We start from the raw sequence: 14,407 nt of genomic DNA, 5'->3' as shown, positions 1-14,407 counted from the left end.
AATTAATATTATTTATTATTTATAAATTTAAATAATAGTAATTCAACCCTTAGAAAATGGTATAAACTAAATATTATGTTAAAAGAAACTACTGTCAGTAGATAATCATTTTAAATAGATAGTTTAAAAGAAAGTCCAAGCTGATGTGACAATTAAGATAGAGCAATATTTAAAAAGCCCCTGAAATCGAAAAACGGCATCAAACCCTCCACTCCCGTCCTCCATGGTAGCCTTACTTATCTGACTTTTCAAACGGACAATTACAGCGACTAAGTTGGTCGATGAACGACATGTCACGATCTCACAAGAGGAGATCGTAACGCTAAAAAAAAGGCCATCCTTCCCCTCCGGACCCGCCCCGCTAAACCCCCGGAGAGCGAGGGCCCTATATCTTTTTCGAAATATTAGCTTAAAACGGGAAGGAGAGACTTTGAGATAGAGCAATATTTAAAAAGCCTCTGAAATCGAAAAACAGCATCAAAAACATTAATATTGTGTTACTAAATCTAGATTATGTTTAATGGATATAGAGAACTAAATCTGTTTATTCCTGCAATACACATTTGCAGTCTTCAGACTTACATAAAATGACCCATCAACCTGCAGCTTTTGACAGATCTTTCCTTATCTGATCCTCTTCCCTATGGAATTCCATTCTTATTTCTATCCATCGCTACAGTACCCTTTCCAACTCCAAATGCTGCATATTCCATCAGTTTCTTTACACTCATTTCCGATATCTATGAAATAAATGTTTTTTTATTTATAATTATATCGTAACAACTGCTATATTGATACTAAATAAATTTATCTTTTTAATTATTATTCTCAAAGTTATCAGTATGAAAAGCTAATTTTTTTCTTTATTTTCAACTAATTAATTTTATTTTTATTCTAAGGATCTAAAACCCAGTTACTATTTTTGTATTATTATTCTAAAGAGGCATGTCCCAAAATAAGTAAAGACTTTATTATTATTGAATTCAACTTTATTTAATTGTACAGAAGAAAACATAAACCATTTAAAAATATTTGAGTTCTGAAATAACTAATTCAATTGTGATAAGTCTAATTATTTTATTGTATTCTGCAAAGAATATTTTATTTATTGCCTTAATTTTCTGTTTTTAAATTTTATTGCTGTTCTTATATTTTGCTTAATTGCATCATGTTAGCTCAATTGATTCATAAATATACTGAAATTTTTATCTTTAAGACTTAGTCAATTAATCCTTCCTCTCCAATCTATTAATATTAACTAATTTGTATATGTTCAAAATTGACTGAACCAAATTTTTTGGTTTAGAGTTTATTGGATTCTTTGATGAAGTCAAGCTCAGATTTAGAAGAGGTCAAACGCCTATCTCAGCCAATCTTTACATTTCTTGAAGCTGTTTCGCCCTCATCAGCCGAACTGCTTAGCACTAAAATCTCAAACACCCATAACCATCATGCCAGGTAAGATTTATTTTTTTTAATAGTACTGTTAGATGTTTTGATGAAGCCAAGATTGTGACCGTTGTAGCATCAAAATGTCCTAGAAATATTTATAGTGGAACTCAAAATATAACTATGAGTCATCTATTCCAGTCTCCTCCACGTGACAAAATAACTCTTGCCAATTTCGTGTTTATATCAATTCTGAAACTCCTTTTACATATATAATTATCTAATTTAAACCTGTTTCATAAAACTGTTACTCAAATTCGCATGTTCTTTCAAAGTAATTTCAAAATTGTAAAATCAATTGTACTTGTGTATTTATGAAGCTTTCAATATTAATTAAATTTTTTTTGCTATTAATTTAATTATTTTTTATATCCTACATAAAAATTTAGGTTTCTTTTTAGTTTTCTATAATTTGTTTCAAACATAAAATCTTATAATATTTATTTTGTTTTTTAAATTAAATAGTATTATATTTAAATGAATTTTTATTTCTTATCAAACCAATTTTTCTATAATTAGTTTTTTTTTTAATAAATCTTTAAAATTTCTTTGTAATCGTTTATATCCATGGAAGTAACTATATATACATTTTAATCAGTATGAAAATGTGAAACTTATTGTTTTTCAGTCTGATTATTTGAAAATGGAGAGACACATAAATCAATATAAAATAAATTAATTAAGGTTAAATAAATATTTCCTAGTGATTAAAGCCAACCCTTCCCCTAATATTACAGTAGTACCTCGCTATCAGTGACAATTATTTACTTTTTTTTTTTTTTTTTTTTTATGGAATATCTCCTGAATATCTTTTTACATCTTTTAAAGGTTCTGGAGCTCTGGATCTATTTATAATTTTAAAAATATGATAATTAAATAAGTCACTAATCAATTTTATAAATTATATTGAAGTTAATGGCCCAAAAATATCCATGTGAATTACTTCCATTGTTTGTTTCATTCCATTTTCTTATGAAATGAGAAGTGATGATTGTAAGTAGAAGATAACTAACTGAATAGATTTGTCCTGCCCTCTGCTCAGCTCTTTGGGGAACTAGGATTTACATCATTATTCCTATAGGTAGTTTTACATATTCAGAATTTATCTCAATATTTCAACTAAATCTTTTAAAAAATGGAGTTACTCCACTTTGGTATTAAAAGCTCTTATAATATCAATTTTCATTTCACATTCTACAATTTTTCTTTGTATTCTGTTTTCTTTTGTATCTTTATTTATTCTTCATTTCCTTTTTACTATCTTGGTTGCATATTCTTTCTCATTTCTGATGGTCTATAACTTAGTCCAAATTTTTGGCAGACATAAAAAAGTCAGTTTACACATACTTTATATTTTCTATTGTTTTTTCCCTCAACTATCTCTCTTGGATTAATTAGATTTACAGTCAATTATGTCTCCAACATTATGAATAATATTTCAATATGTGAAACTATAGCTTGTAAAGCTTTTTAAGGGTTTTCTTTACTAAATAAGATGCTGATACTTAAATTATGATGGGTTTCTGTGGGATATAAAAATTTATGAACTACACATTATGGGCCACAGGCATAGACTGGCTTCTCTACTTTCTTACTATTATCCATGGTGGCTTTAGTTATTTATGTATTTTGTTGTTTGAAACAGGAAAAGACTAACTGTGTTTAAATTAGTTTCTGTAAAAGATTATTTTAGTTTCAAATTCTTTTGTGATGACCGCTGGCTTCTCAATGACTAAATATTTTTCCCATGTATGCAGTTCTTTTATATCATGTAAGCTGTGTAACATACTATTTCTAACACTATCTAATATCTGAATCTATGTCTGAAATTTAAAAAAAAAATATATATAGTACAAATATTAAACATTTCATCCCTATTTCACCATATTTGCCATTGATTAAGTTCCATTTGGAATCACTTTGTTTATAGAGATGGGATTAATTTTTTTTTCATTGACTAGATCATAACCATTTCATCGGCTCTTTACTGCCAATGATAATGGAGGAAACTTTATGTCTCAGAAGAAAAAATCTACAATTCTCCATCAATCAGAACAGACTTACTATTATCTCTCAGCTAACTGAATCTCATCACCTAGCTGCAATAATTTCTGCATCAATTCTTGAACAGATTACTCCTATCTAGTTTTATTACCTTAAGAATCTAATTTTTTTTTTTCGGCGCGCTAATCAAGCTGGCTGTATCAGATTCTCTCTATTTTCCTTATAGATCACCATATTCTGGCCAATTCAAGATTTGAGGCATTCGGTTGTAACACATGGTAACTGAAATTTTTCATGAATTACAGTTTTTGGCATCATTAGCTTTTTTAAGATTTATGTGATAAATTGTTGAAAGAATCTTTAAGAAATTTGTTTTCTTAAGACAATAATGATGACATTAAGGTATGGTAAGTGATTAGTGGTTGAAGGTAAATTATTATAATTAACAAACAATTTAACATGTAAAATTTTCATTTTTGCTTCACTGTTTTACAACCGAACACCTCAATAAATGATTATATAATTACTAAAATACATATATTGTTACTGATTGGTGAAAGGTAACTAATTAATACTTGTGGAACTAAGATAGTCTAGTAAATAATTCAACATCGAAATATATACACTTAGATAATTATAACACTAAAACTACACTTCATAATTTTGAACTGGTATCTTAATATACCTAAATGACATGGACTTAAATCCTTTATACCTACCAGTACAGAATTATAATCTGAACACATTCCACCATAAGACATCCACATTTTGACAAATGGATTTTAAGGTAAAAACAATTGAGGTAATAATCAAAATATTAAAACATGTTTTCTTTTTTTTATTTAAATATTCAAATAAAGATGATTTAAAAATGATTTTTTAAATTTTTTTAGCATTGTTCCTGATAATTATTTCCTTTAAATTTAAAATTCACAATTATTGATTTGTAATATTGGTTCCAATACTTTTTTTTTTTTTTTTTAATTTCATCCAATTACACTTTTATTTAATTATCAACAGAGATTCATTTGTTACACCTATAACATTGTATTAAGAGAAGATGTTCTTTTGTAGATAATTGGAGCCCATCACTTGAATTTGATCTAATTGATAAGCCTAAACAAAGATAGTGAAGTCAATGTATTTAATTTGTTCTGTAATATGACTCCAAGTATTATTGAAGTTAGTTTATTCAGTTTATATCTCTTGAGGATATAAGATACTATTATCAATGCACTGATTATACCTATTTATATTAGAATTGACCAGTTTTGTTCTTAGGCTTCTTTTAATTTTTTTTTTTAAATTGAAATTTATCTTTAAAACATGATAAATTATTACAATCAGTGGTGTATTCAAACATAGGGGTATATAATTCATTCTTATAACAATCACTAGAACTCCTTATCACCTCCGTTTTACAGAGGAACCTGATACTGGATCTATGTTTGCCATTTGCCACAAATCCAAGACTTGTACTAATACTTGGTAAGCGAAGCAAGCAACAAATGCCTATTCACACGCTTGTGTGTTCTTGTGACCTTCATCGGCTATTACAGTAGATTTTCATTATTAAAAAGAACAAAATAAAGATGAAAGGAAATGTAAATATCAGCAAAGTAGATTGTAGATGATAAAAATGCATATAGTACTACATAACCTATAAATTCAACTTTTTCTAAAATTTTTATCAAATATTTGTTAATTAAATTACCTAAACATGGAATGTCTTCATAAACTCATATTAGTGCTATGTTCGATAAAAAATAAACCCCTAAAGTCAATTCACAAGATTTGAAACAAAATATTTATATCAAATCGATAGAATTTTATAATATACATTTATACCAAATAGATAGAATTTCAAAATATACAATCTTAAACCAGAGTTATTTATTGAATCTGAAGTTTGGGGTAATAATTTAATTAATTAAAACACAAAGAGCACATATATTTATTTCTTAGCAGTTCTAAAATAACTGAAATTTTAGATTGGTTAACTGAACACAAGCGTGTGAATGAAACCCAAGTCCAAAAACCGAATATCAACTTTTCGGCCACAAATTCAGGCCAGCTTGAAAGCCTCTACTCGTTTGCCAAACTACGGCAACGTATTTGCTTATGATTATGTTCTTAATTTTTTTTTATAATCTACTCTCTTGAAAGGTAACTCTATTAGTGTAAGTCAGATTCTTGTTTCTTTGAATCCGCTTTCGGACCCAAGAGGGTAGATTTAGAAGAGTGGTGCAATGGGCAAGTAGGATTTCTTGTCTTTTACTACAGAACATTAGGAAGTTATTTTTTTTTTCTAACCTCCTAAATCTTTATTTAATAAACATATACAATTTACTAAGTCTAATTTATATTTATACAAGAGCATTATTTACAATCCTCTTTTGCCAGATGGCATTTTAAGATAAGCTATATTGTCCAGTGAGGAGCTCACAGAGAATGGGGAGAAACCATTCCGGCTGGGAGGAAGTTATATATATGTATATATATATATATTTTTTTCGATCCCTCTAAAACAGAAAAGAAACAGTGGATTAGTGAGTGTTTTACTGTGAAAAAAGGAATAAATCATATTGGGTATTACCTTTTACTACCTTTGGTATTTTAAGGTTACCTTTAATGTTTATTTGTTACTTATGAAATATCCATTCTAAATGGTACTATTTATAAAATCCAGAGGTGAGGGGCCTCCTCAAGGAAGTTATATCAAATATACAGCCTTATATATACAGTTTCCCTCCTCCCTCCTTAGCAATTTCTGAATCCTTCCCACCTCTTAGCTTTATATAAGTCCTCTTACTCTTATCTTAGGTAATCAATAATTGATTATATCGATAATTACAACCTTTCATATCATTCAGATCGATACTTGGGTGAGGTATTTGTACTTGAAGTCCTGAGTTAAAACCCATCAAGGAGGAGACATTTTTATGGGAGGTCCTTCCTGGTGATGTGATGAATTCAATATATAGTTTCCTGAGTCTGCCTCTGCCTCTGGAGGTCCTTTCCTGTGCCGCCAAACTTCCATTATTTGTCTTGGATCTCAGTTCTCATGTATCCTGTATATGTGTTCAGACCACTTTGATGAAGTTCGGGAATGGTAGTTTTTCTGTTCAGATTTCAATTCCTTAGTTGAAAAATTATATTTACTAAGGTAGAGGAATAAAAAATCTTCACGATCCAGTCTAAAAAGTTTGCCTTCGGTTACAAATCTTGCGAAAGGACTTATTATTATAACTTTCTCCAATGCATTAGGATCATACAAGTTAAAAATAGTTGTTATTGGAGAGGCAAAAAGTCTCAGTCTCTTAAGGAAACACAAATTCGAAGTCTTCCTTGCAATATTAATATTACTACCCAAAATCTTGCATGAATCAAACTGTTTTTACATCATGTTTAAAGTTCTTTTAGTGCATCAACACTTGAAAAAAAAGAATCTCTTCGAGGATTTTGCTGAATAATTCTCCCTCCCGCTCAGAATCTATTTTAACACTGAGGATGAAGACATTTTCTTTCCTATAACTTACGGCTAACATAACGGCACTTGTCCAACCAATCAATCTAGAGATTATTTCTAGTTTAGAACAGAGATATAAACCTGTATTTCTACGATTTTTACTCGAAGAAAACAGTAAGGCCCTTTCTGAGAAGACGCAACGGATACCGAGTTTCCTGTGTGTCTGATGCCCACAGACGACTTACACTGAACTTACTATATATGGCGATCCAGGCTGTTCAGCCCGTCTCTCTGTCCACTCTCCCTTTCATACATTTGAATTTCGTTCATGAAGAGAATCAATTGTTGGACGACCTTCATGTCCAGTCAGTTTCTACCAACATGAGAATGGTGGACTACTAATCTCCTGACAGTCGCCACATTTTTGTCGCAATTTATTACGCGACTACTACTTTCCTAATAGTCCATTAAGAGATTACTTGTAGGCACATCTGAAGTATTCGTAATTCTCAGAAGACAAGGTCATTACTTTAACGTTCTAATTTATGCACCTCTACTTACTTTTTTTATAACTTACGTATTATCAAGTTGTTTTATGACGTAGCCTTTTAACACTACATTACTATTTAAATTGTGTCATAGCCGTCGACTTCCGCTGGTTTAAGAGATAAACAAACCCTTTTACGGTCAGTCGGAATAACAGTCATCATTCAAAACCCAAACTGACTTGAATCACAAAGACCTACTCGATCAATCCGACCCTCACTTGTATATGATATATCGAACATTAAGATTCTTCTACAAAGTCTCTTTCGATGCGTACAGTAAGCTTATTTGACAATTTTTGGCATTGTTCTCCAAGAAAAAGTGAAAGTTTCCAGTCTTTCCCTCGCTTTTTCAGTTCTCAATTGTCTACTTCAAATTGTGAATGATCAATCTGATTGTCTATATTTTGTTTTATTGTCATAGTGTCATTTTATTAACAGGTTATATTCATTTTTTATACCAAGTTATAACCGTTTTAGCTTCTGGAAGTATCTCTGAAATCGCAAAATCGAACAATAAAAAAAAAGTAATTAAGTAGTAAAGAAAATTTTAAAATGCAATTAAAGGCATCAATTATTTATAATTGTAAATTAAATTAAAACTATTGTTGGGTTATTTCCCTTTTGAACTTGCAGGAGGGAAAGATCAGCCAGCTCTTCTCGCCCATGAATCGAGCCCTATTTTTAGAAAGGATTGTTTCATCAATATTTATAATTTTAAGAAGTTAGTGCAGGTTAACGATGCGAATCGACTTTTTTTTCTCTCTCCCCTGTCCCATTTCAATATGTTCAATTGTTCATCACCGATAATGGGTTCCGGAAGTTGTAAAGCGAGGGCTTGGACTAGGGGTGTCAGGTACGATATCGGTGGTGGGAGAGGTGTCCGTCTTCAGTCAGATTCAAACGCTCTTGGATAGAATTGCTCGTCCACTGTATTCATTGTTTATTTTGTTTGTTGTAAGTTAATAATAATATTAGAGATATGTTATATATCGTATACCTTAATATTATCATATTACTGCATTTTATAATATGATTGATATTCCTTAATTGTACTTATTGGGTTTTTTATTTTTAATTGCGTATGATGGAGTGAAATTTACTTTCGTGTAATATGATGTAAATATAATTTATTTGAGGCAGTAAATACTAACAATTCTACAATTATTAGTGTAGAATTTCAATAAATGTATATTTTCAAAAGTTTATTTCTATTTATTTTTTTAACTTATACGTACATGTACAATATTTAATTACATTCTATTTAAAAAGTTAAAGAATTAAATCATTTTGTTTTTAAATTATTTCATATCGGATAAGGTAAAAAAAAACTTAATGTTGAGCAAAGTGACTTAATGGGTTTAGTTGTTTACACATACCTATTGTTAAGTTGGCAATGCTCAACTTCTTAATTGTTGCCTTAAGTTAAGAAGTTTTATAAGAATGCTTCAAACGTGTTTATGATATTTTTTTTATTTTAAGCCTTGAAAAACAAAAGTCTGACTATTACTGGGTATGATGTCATGTAGTCTTTGCTTAGAGCATCTGAGTTCTGTAATTTATTTATTTTATTAAAATTCTATTCATTAAATTAGATTGTCAGTATTATTAATTTTAATACCTATTGTTTGTTTTTTTTAGTTATTATTTATTGTTTTATTCAAGAATTGGTAATGATATAATCGTTATTTATTTAATTATGCTTTTACTGAAAAAATAGCTTGAAAATTACATTAAAAAAAAAATTTAGTATAACTTGTATTCCAATTTTTTTTTTTAATGTCAACAATTTAAAAAAATACTGAGTTATAATCATGTGTTTAGTTTAACTTTCCAATCTAATAGATGCTCTATGAAATAATTATATATTGATTGGTGCATTTATTGAATGGACAGCCCAAAGACTCCACCTGGACCATATTGAAATTTAAATAAATTAATTTAATGGAAACTTAAACATTGATTTTCTTATAGTTGTTCATGTTTTATATTTCATAATGTTTCAAATTTATTTATAAAATAGTTTTTATGACTCAAAAAAGGTTGATAGTTTTCTTTCTTCTCCCGTTAATACAATTTGAATCCAGTATTTAGTAATTGTAACTTGAGTTGTTTGTTTTTGTTGGCCGACAGAACATTTTTGGCTTATGTTTTTACTAGTATGTGATGAATATTCTGGCGCTCAAGAAAAATATCCAAAAATAGATAGTTCAGACCCAGTTGGAATGTTACCAACTTAATTTTCTTCAATGATTTAATTTTATTGTTAGCATCATGTTTTGAATTTTAGTTATAGTTAACTTTTTGAATATTTTTATTAAAAATAAAAATTTAAACTAGTATTTTACTTATTTCTTTCCAGTAATTAGTAAATAGCAGTAATATCATATTTTCATTTTTTTAATTGATTAAAGTTTATTTTAAAAGCTCATCGAAACTTTACAAAAACTTGAAATTATAATTTATAAAATTGAAATTATAATTTTTAAAGTTGAAAGTATACAATTTATAAAGTTGAAATTATGTATACATTAAAGGTATGAGTTAAATTTGTATATGTTAGCAGAGAATAATCTTTTTTATTATTTTTTTTCTTTTTAGTTTGATTGATGCCATAAAGGAAAAACTTGATAAGATTGTATCAGAGTTTAATATATTTGAAAATACAGAAAAAGATATAGATAATTGTTTAAAAGAAATTGATTCGCTCCACCACGAAATAGATAATCTGTACGTATTTGGCGTAGATCAAGAAGAAGCAGAAAAGAATTGCCAAGTATGTATATAGTTAATTTGTTTTATTTTATTTAGAAATGCTTTAATATTCTATAAATTTTATTTATTTATATTCTTTTTACTTATTTATTTATAAATTCCATGTATTTTCAGCGCATGCTATTAGTAAATAATAAATAGTCAACATTGTTTAATTATAATTTCAGTAATTTTGTCTGGAAATCTTTAAATAATTAATGAAAATTATTAGAAAATAATTTTGGCATTAGTTTTATATTTACTTCTATTATTAAAATAATTTCAAAACTGTATCTTTCTAATAATAAAATTAGGTCATGGCATAATATTCTTGATTTAGATCTTAAAATACATTTTTTAGGTATTATACCATTTTACAAAATTATAAAATTGTTTATAATGAGCTATTTTCATACTTCTGCGAGGACAAAATAATTTTGTTGTTTTTATTTACTTATTAAGATAAAAATAAATTTTTTTTTTCATTTTTTCTAATGTTATTTTTATTTCATCACATGATAATGCTCTTTTTCAGTAATTGTTATTAGATTTAAGAAAAAAACAAATTTTAGTCAAAATAATTTTTACTGTTACTTTCAACTAAATTTTCTTCTTAATAAAATCTTATGGAATTAAAAAAAAAAAATCTTGTTATCATTTCACTTTCATTTAGTGACTTCATTTTTCCATTTAAAAATGATAAATTATGAGTCATCTAGCTATTAGAAAAGTAAGTTGGTTGAGTCATAATTATCATAACAAAATCGTGAATTTTTGTTAGCATGTCTTTTACAACATAAAGCATTCTTTGTGACAACTCTTCTGGTAAACTAAATCTGCACATCTAGTAATTAAAGGATTCAATCTAGGATAACTTACTGGGCCTCAGTTCTTGCTGTGGCAGGCTAATCAAAGCTCAATAACTTGTTCATTTTGCTAGAACTATTTCAATATTTATGATAGGGTAAACATTTCTGATTTAATAACTTTTCTTTAAAATATTTTTATCCATGTAATAAAATAAAATGAACAATTTCCAATTTATTATTTCTGTTTTTAATCCACAAACAAGCCAAATTCATTATGACACAGTTTGTACACAGTAACAAGTTTTTTTTTGCTTTTTTTCAGGCATTATTGAAAAAGACAGAAGGGCTTTCCTCTGATATTAAGAATCTTATTGCAAGTACAAAAGATTATTATCTAAAGTCTCAAGAAATACTTCCTAGTGATTTGCAGAAGGCTGTGTGTATTATTTTTTAGCGCTTATTTTATGTAATTCCAATTAAAATATGATTAAAAAATTATTATTTTTCTTTTAGTTGACTGAACTAGAGTTAAACATGGAACGATTAGTGCAATTAATGGATGACAAAGATAGGCAGCAAAAGCGTGCAAGAACAGTACGTTCAGAATACTCAAGTGACCTCGACACTCTCACTAGCTGGATCCAGAAGGCTGAAATTAAAGTTCGTGATAAAACAAGTCAACCCCAGGTTTTGAAGCAATCACTGCAGGTACTGAAGAACATTTTTTTTTTTTATTACTATAAAATTTTATATTTTACTACCCCGATTCCTTAAAATAGAAGTCTGATTAGTGGTCAACACAAAAAACTTATGTTGTTGATATTTTAGTTTCATTTCAAGATGATCTGCTTCCAATAGGATAATCATTATTTCCTTGAAAATAAAACCTCATTATTAATAAGATTTTATCTTGTTGATACTAATAAAATTTGGTATTTTTAATTTATTACAAAACTCATTATCTATTAGCCACCTGTGTGGATTTTTATATTTTTATTTATTATTTATTTGCTCAGTAATTTTATGTTTAACTTTATATTTTGCAATACCTATTTCAATATTTTTGTAAAATAGTATGTATATGTTTTATCTATTGTTAATTATTAATTTGTTGTACTATTTTAAAGAAAATATCATATGAATTATTTGAAAAACATAATGATTGTTATGAATTATTGATTACATTTTCATGATTTTTTTATATTTTCTATTAAACTTTTTAATTATTATTTTATAAGGAAATACAATCAGAACTCCCTTCAATGTCAGAGAGATTGGATAAATTAATATTGAATGCAAATATTATTTGTGAAAATTGTCAGGATGCGGATGAGATTGATCTTATTAAAGGGAACATTAATACACTGAGCGAGCAACTCAATACAATAAAAAGTTGGATTGATGAGAAAAAGCAACAGGTATGTTGAAAATAAATTTTGTTATTGCTATTCAGGAAAAATGTTCACTAAGCTTTTTAATTTCTGAGTCATTAACATATCTTTTTGATTCTAATGGACTATATTTAAGATGGTTGTGCAATTAAATCATGTCTATCAACCCTGCAACCAGTGATAATAACTTAGGTATTAAAAAATTATTGAATATATAAACATTGTTTCTTTGCTTTATATATTGACTTTAAGGTCAAATACAATCCTTGGCCATAGCACAATGATAACTCATTGAATAATCAAGTGTTGAGTAAATCTAATTGAATCTTTATCTACAAATTTTAATTTAGATAAAGTGAAATAACTTGAAAATAGAATAAAACCTTTGGTAATTATTAGGAACTATGGCATAACTTTCTAGTTTTCACTCATCACAAATTCCTATTTTGACCATTGCTGTTTATACAAAGGACAGTCTTCATTTATGTGTTCAGTTATGTTATGTTTCTTGCCAACTGCTGTTCTAAGAGTGGTGGGGGTTCCAGAAACCGTTTTTATTATATATTAATGTATTTATCTATTGTATTCCACTTTATATTTCTATCCATACCTTATGAGTATAGTATATCATATTTCGCTCTAAATGAAAGAGTTGATACTGCCAGGATCTGTACTACCATGTCCTACTGCCCCCCTGCGAATGCCTCTTGCTAGTACTGCACTCTCCAACTATTAACCTTCAAATTCCCTGAGATCCTCCATTCTGCTGATCTTCATTTTCTTTCTCTACCTCCTAACAGCATTTTTTGTCCTCTACTCTTTTGTATTTCTATTCTTCTGGTTTAGTGTTCGCCTTTGGGAGAGATGACCAGGACTGATCCCTGGGAAAAATCAGTGTCCCATTCCTTTGATGACCAGGATTCTTTGATTTCTTCTATTTATAGCATCTTACCTATCTAATGGAAATAAGGACAAATAGGTTTGATTTCATTAGCCACCAGATAGCTTGTGTAAAGTGGCAATGTCCAAGCTAAGAAATGAATATTACTCTTTCCGACTAGAGTATGAAAATCTCTCTTCACTGTTGGTTTTACCTATTTTAGTTTATTTTACTTTAGTTGATGCCATATACATTTATGCCACATTGGTGTTGAGAAATTACTGTAGATGAGACTTATGAATCTTTTTATATTGTGTAGTGACCATTGAATTAATTAATTTGCAAACGATATGAAGACCATCTATCACAAGTTATCCTGCATGATTGACATCTACCACTAAAGACTTTGTTGAACCTGGTTCCTTAAAATTCATTTATGAATTGGCCCATGTTTGGTATAATTCTAATCAGAGCAAGGATTAGGATTAATAATTTAATTATTAATTAAATTAATAGGTATGATCATATTATTATGGGACCTTGCATCTAATTATAGATTGGCGACTGCTTGGATTCGTGGGAAAGGTTCATGACACTGTACAACACAGTGATGAATTGGGCAAGAGAAAAACAAGAGTTTGTCAGTGTGCCTTTGATTCTAGAGAGTTTGGCAGATACTAAGTCGAAACTACATGATTACAATGTAAATATAATTTCAAGAGTTTCTTATGAGCTTTTTTTAAATGGTACTGATTAAAATTAATTAATTTGTTTATAAAAATAAATTTCAGGTCAATGTGAAGAGCTGTAAAAACATGGGTAAAACCTTGAGTGAAATGTCAAAAGAGCTGGAATCCATTTCAGAAAATGGTAGTATTGGTGATTTATCTGATAAAATGGAAGAAGCTGAGGCAGCTAAGGTGGAAGTTGAAGCAAAATTGTTGGAGAGAGTAAATACATTATATTAATTTTATAATAATATTATACATAATATTTTACAATTATTGATGATTGAATACTATATAATTACCTCATTCTAGAATGCCCTATTACATGAGACCAGTGAAGAATGGGAACAATGCGAAAAGAAATTGCGAGAAGTAAGA

General features: G+C 28.5%; 1 protein-coding gene across 1 annotated transcript in view; it reads left to right on the top strand.

Annotated features, from left to right (window-relative positions):
• Positions 1-1,285: 1,285 nt before the first annotated feature.
• The window catches only part of LOC136796969 (muscle-specific protein 300 kDa-like), a gene marked incomplete in the record, with an annotated part of 110,655 nt that continues 97,533 nt past the window's right edge, over positions 1,286-14,407 (top strand). The window contains 8 exon segments of the mRNA XM_067052216.1: positions 1,286-1,458; positions 10,069-10,243; positions 11,353-11,466; positions 11,544-11,738; positions 12,269-12,448; positions 13,858-14,004; positions 14,093-14,251; positions 14,342-14,407. Coding sequence (XP_066908317.1) covers positions 1,325-1,458; positions 10,069-10,243; positions 11,353-11,466; positions 11,544-11,738; positions 12,269-12,448; positions 13,858-14,004; positions 14,093-14,251; positions 14,342-14,407 — 1,170 coding nt within the window.

This window comes from Halyomorpha halys, unplaced genomic scaffold, assembly GCF_000696795.3.
Source record: "Halyomorpha halys isolate HHAL.00 unplaced genomic scaffold, Hhal_1.1 Scaffold948.1, whole genome shotgun sequence".
In the NCBI taxonomy this organism is placed as follows: Eukaryota; Metazoa; Arthropoda; class Insecta; order Hemiptera; family Pentatomidae; genus Halyomorpha; species Halyomorpha halys.
This window is presented reverse-complemented; position numbering and strand designations above follow the sequence as displayed.